The 5935-nt window shown below is 29.9% G+C and overlaps 1 protein-coding gene across 1 annotated transcript in view; it reads left to right on the forward strand.

The window, feature by feature from the left end:
* The window catches only part of LOC103308839, a 12663-nt gene extending 7342 nt beyond the window's left edge, over nt 1-5321 (forward strand). The window contains exon 7 of the mRNA XM_008182956.1: nt 5268-5321. Within this exon, the coding sequence (XP_008181178.1) occupies nt 5268-5321 (54 nt within the window). The remainder of the gene's footprint in view (nt 1-5267) is intronic.
* The last annotated feature ends 614 nt before the right edge of the window (nt 5322-5935 follow it).

Raw genomic sequence — 5935 nt, forward strand, 5'->3', positions numbered from 1 at the left:
TTAAATACCTAAACGTAATGCAGGTATCGTTAACTCTTTTCTCTATGTATACTATGCTCTGTACGACAATTCTACTAAACTGTTCTTCCGTCTTCATTAGCGCGGTATATATTGCTTAAATTTATATTTTTATATATAAGTTATAAATTATTATATTAAACTGAAACATGGGTCACCCAAGTGTGTTAGAAATTCATTCTTATTTGTTTTTTTAATAATAATTTTTTATTTATTTTAAATATTAAAATGTAATTATTTATTTTAATTTATAATTTTATAATAATTCATTTTTTTATAATATTACCTAAATTCTGAAATAGTTACACTTAATTACAAATACCTGTCACTAAAAAGAGGTTATTAATATTATGTTATTTTTTTTACATAGTACTTTATTGATAAAAAAAAAGTCAAATAATAAGGGTAAAAACCGGTATTAACCGAAACCGAAACCGAAACCGAAATTCGATATTTTTGAAAACCGAAACCAGAACCGAAACCGAAATTTTCAGTTTATGAGAACCGAAACCTAAACCCAAACCGATAAAATCATAAAGGTTCTAGTCCCTGATTGCCGAGCATTGTTTTTCAATGTTTTCATGGAGTATGAAACATTGCAGGCTAGTTGATCTTGCAGAAGCATCTATGTCATTGGTTCATAAGAAACAATTATAATAATACTACTAAGAATTAAGTTATGTAACTTTGATAAAGTTTTTTAGACTAAATACAGTGCCGAAAAGTGTTAAGAGTTAATGCAGCTTGATCAAAAGTCACAGTACAATCTTACACAACTAGGATCAATATCCGCTGCGGATGATGTACGTGTATTACATAATACATATATATAAAGGAATATATTATTGTATTATAAAAAAGTTCTTAAGTCCGTAATTAAGGGTTTAAAATATTTATAGAACACACAATATAGGCTTGTTATATATGGTGATGACATTTGGTGACCCATAATTCATATATAGGGAGGTGAATAGTAATGATACAAATATCTAGCTGTTTTAACGTAAATCTGAGCATTAAATTAAATTAAATTAATAAACTTGTGAAAACTGATAGAAACAAAATATGTTCCATCTTGCTTATTGTAAAATTAATATTATAATATATTATTAAATCACTTAAGGCATATTCTGAGTGCTCTATATACCTACGGCACATGCAACAATATTTATTCATTATCGTATTGTAATATTCGTGATGTTATTCTATTATATTATATGGGTTGAACGTAAAAGGTGAATCCTAAATTAAACATTTTAAAGCATTCGGCCAACAAGATCTCATTTTGTTTTATATTTATAAACAGTCATCATAACCACATAGGGGGGGGGGGGAGTGCATTATGTATGCATGTTAGAAGGTTGCTGGCTGGGGGGCAGACGTTTTTTTTAGAGGATTGCATAATATGAACCATGTCTAAGATAACAGTTTTTAGAAAAATAAAAATAACAAAATGTACGTAGATGTGTGACCGATGTTCATGGTTTAATTATTATGGGAATCAAATCATAAAATTATATGCTTTTCAATAAACACGACTTCATAAAATTAGGTTTTTGTGGCGATCGTAATGGTACTAACGATAATTAACTTAGGAAAATTTATATTTTCGGGGAGCGCACACATTTTATTAGCCACTGCATACTCCAATGCCTATGAGGCTACATAATATAACTAAAACATAAATTTATTGTATAATTCTCTTTCAATTTGTACGTAGGCATTACACCCAGCTGTACGCCTGCAGAACTATAATAATAATATATTACGTACTGGAATCGCTCATGGCGTGTCCATAATATTCAAATAGCTCAATCCAATTATATTTAAAATAAACAAATATTACGGCGATTTTGATTATTGAACACTGTTGACGCTACAATTTTACGGTACATGCCGTGCCACCACCAAACGGCAGATAAGCTTATCTGTCGGTTGACCGTCCACGGCGGCCTGGACACAGCGGAGGGAAATTTATTAGTACCGGTGTTGTTGCACTAACGAGTGCGTCGTGATCAGTGTTGGGAAATATCTAGATACATTTATCTAGATAAGTTATCTAGATAAAAATTATTTATCTTTTTTCTTATCTAGATAAAATTCTAGTTATCTATGAGTACTTATCTAGATAATTTATTTAAATGAACTAAAAAAAAATTTGAAAATTTAAAATATTTTTATTATTTTATTTTTACATTCTTCTATTTATCATCCATTACATAGAAAACACGTTTAGTAATATGCATTATAATACCATGATTTTAATATTTATTAATATTCATTGTTAGTCTGGAGTTTTACATCGTAAACAATGAGAAAACCCAAAAATAGAAATATGTAATGGGCATGTAGTAGGTAAGATTGTAAGAACAACTAATAATAGCAAAAGCAAAAACATCTATCCCTGCTACCCAACGGCCACCACCGAATGAAGATGGTCTCATTAGCTGATACCCGTTTCATAGAATTGTGTACCAAGTATGAAAAATAATTATTGTTTTAAACCGACAAAAATAAACCAACATTCATGGATATTGGACTCACAAGCATAATAATATTATAATAATTGTAATTTATAACAATTTAATATTTATAAAACCCTATTAGAATTCCAGGTTAGGTTACCGATCTGTACGACCTCTGTCCTCTGCTTTAAACAATTTTAAATTATGTATTTTTTTTACTTGTAAACTCAAGTAGGTATCCTGAATATTTTCAAAATTAAACAGGAAATTATCTCATATTTATCTAGATAAAAATGTACTAATTTTTATCTTTATCTAGATAAAATTTAGTATGATTATCTTTATCTGTATCTAGATAAATATTATTACAGTCATCTTTATCTTTATCTAGATAAATTATTAGTTATCTATTCCCAACACTGGTCGTGATCGGCCGCTCGTGAAACCGTTTTTTTTTTTATACACAAATGCTCTACACGCTATAGTAGGCATGTGATACGCACGAAAACCGTCGTAAGTACGAATTTTCGCAGTGCGACTGAAATTCGCTCATTTTATGCATTATCGCCCGTCCCTCGTCGCAGTGCGAACGCATTAAGTGTTTTTAGTTTTTACGGCTCGTCATTGTCGCCCGTCCGCGAAAGCGCAGCGCGAGATATCACTCGTGATATCACACCGTCGTCATACAGTAACGATTCGCAGTTTACTGACTCGTCATTTATGTCGCACTCGGCGAATTTGCTTAGGTAAACAGAAAACAGGAACGTAGAGTACGAGCCTATATATTATTGGCATAGCAGCCAGTCGAGTTTTGAACCGTGAAATAGAGACTATCAGTCTACTATAGTCATATTTACAATATTATTATACGTAATTAATTGATTAACTTTAAGTATATAATAACGTACCTAATAGTTAAATTATAATAATTCAATATTGTTCAACTCGTACTCCGCTACTCCTGTTATCTTCAATATACTACCCTTAAGAACAGGGTTACTCAGGTGATAGTGTATTTTATTGGTTATAATATTATAATTATTTTAGTCTTGAATAAAACATTGTATTCGTTGCTATATCGTGTTGTGTTAGTCTATGAACGCAGGTCATAAGTTTCTAGGACCTGTAAAATATAACTCAGAAAACTTTATTTATATCAATTCAACAACCCGGAACTAAGGACCGGTTCGTGTAGTGGGAATAGCCAACCAACTACTCCTTAACTGGATAGAGTTAGGTATAAATATCGACAGCCACTGGGTTTGACAAGCCGAGGAGGTGTGTTGCAATACTATAGACCAGCTGTTCCGCCGCGGTGCCACAACATCACCAACATCAGGTCCTACCGTGATTATTGTTTTTATTGTTATTATTGTTATTGTTGTTAGTATTGTTGCAACGTTTATATTGTTCAACAGATGAATTATATTCTTATTATTGAATTATCTATATTTTATATGATGTAGTTATTACGGTGGATCGTTTTGTGATCGCATGAGTTAAGGGTACTAACATACGTTAAGGCCTAATATATATTATTATTATTATCGAATATTATTCACATATTATTATATTTATATCGTCATTTTTTCTTTCTTTAATTCTCCTTTATATTCCCTATTGTTGGTAAGTTCCCACACAAACATTTTTTGGGCGTACCAGCCGAAACAGATTTTATATAAAAATTATTTTTTCAAATAAAAATCCAATTAATGTATTCAGTACAGTAGGTTTGATATTGTTATAAGTCATAAATTCATCAAATATATTGTTTATAATATTGTAGTTTATTATTTTTTTTTCATCATAAATGTTTTGATTTTATAAATTTTCCATAAATAAAAAGCTGTAATAGGTAATAAAAATTTATTTTGCATGTTTTGTGATATTTAAGTGCATATTTTCGTCATAAATGTTTTGATTTTATAATTTTACCATAAATAAAAAGCTGTAATAATCAAAAATTATTTTGCATGTTTTATGATTTTTAAGTGCATATTCAGAACTTTTTAAGTGCATATTTGCATGCATATTTTAACATTTTAAATGCATATAAATCCGGTCTTTAGTTATAACTATATGTATAGTTAGAATTATTCGAGACATAATATGCAAATCTAGACATCTTTATTTGATCGGGCAAATTAAGTAGGTATACCATAATAATAATATTGTCTCCTGCAAAAAAAAAAAACTAAATGATTTTTTCTTTTCGTACATTTTTTGAAAATTGAATTCCAAGGATAATACCAGTTATATGTTGTATACACCCTGTATATTATAAACTATTATTATCATTATTTTGTATTGCTATATTTGGAAATGTGCTCAAACTACTTAATAAATATATAACTATTGTTCGTAAATTAGTGCGTACACGAGAATTTGTGAGAAAATAATAGTTGAAATTTAGGTAAATAAGCACAAATTGTACCAATTTACCGTGCAGAGGTAGTTTTTTTTTAAATGATAATATTATATTTTTTTTTTCCGTTTTCAAACGTTAAAACCAACTTGAGACAAACTACCAACCACTAGCCTGGATAAAAGAGCAGTAGGTTATGTGAATATAACAAGAATTTTGGTGTGTTGATAAAGACTATAGCAAGACTGTCATAGACGAACTGAATAGTGGTCATAGAGGGGGGTGTTACACTCAGAATCTAATATTTTATACTAAATTGAATGGCATTTTTTAATAATTATATTAAAACCATTGGTAAATAATTAAGTATCTACATATTATGCAAATACAATTATTGAGATTATTTTTCATTTATATAGGTTATAATAATAGAAGAGGATGATTCTTATAATGTAGATACTGATTTGGCATAATAAGTGATGAATTATAATTATTACCAATTTCATATTTTTCTTAACATTATTTCATTCTGATATAAATTAAAAATAATATGTTAGGTATTTTTAAGTTTCAACTTCAAATTTAATTTAAACTAAACATAAGGTAATAAAGAAATTATAAATTTATAGCATGTAACTAAAAATAACTTAATAAATAACAAACATTTTGAATTTCAAATTCTAGTCGGCAATTTTGAAGATTACACCACCCATGATTTTTTTTTAGATCGTCCCTGAAGACTTTTTTTTTCCGAATAAATCACTACATTGGAGCCGAACTGTTTTCACATTGCTTAACTCCCATGCAGCATTGTTTATTTAATAAAAAATGTACACAACTTTGTTTGAGCTCGCATGAGTCGTGAATTTATAGAACCCCCGACCCATGATGCCTCACAATTTTTTTTTTTTTTTCCTTTTACAACAGTCCCAGGAGCATAGCCAGGTCGTGCACAAGCTATGCTCCCACATTAAAATGAGTCGCTAACGCAAAGAAAGAGTCCTCTTCTCGGACCAGCGGTAGCCCGCCATCCTGGAATACTCGTGCTGTTGTGCTCCTCTTCACGAACCGGTCGGAACCCGTCGCT

This window comes from Acyrthosiphon pisum, chromosome A2 (assembly GCF_005508785.2).
Source record: "Acyrthosiphon pisum isolate AL4f chromosome A2, pea_aphid_22Mar2018_4r6ur, whole genome shotgun sequence".
NCBI classification, from domain to species: Eukaryota; Metazoa; Arthropoda; class Insecta; order Hemiptera; family Aphididae; genus Acyrthosiphon; species Acyrthosiphon pisum.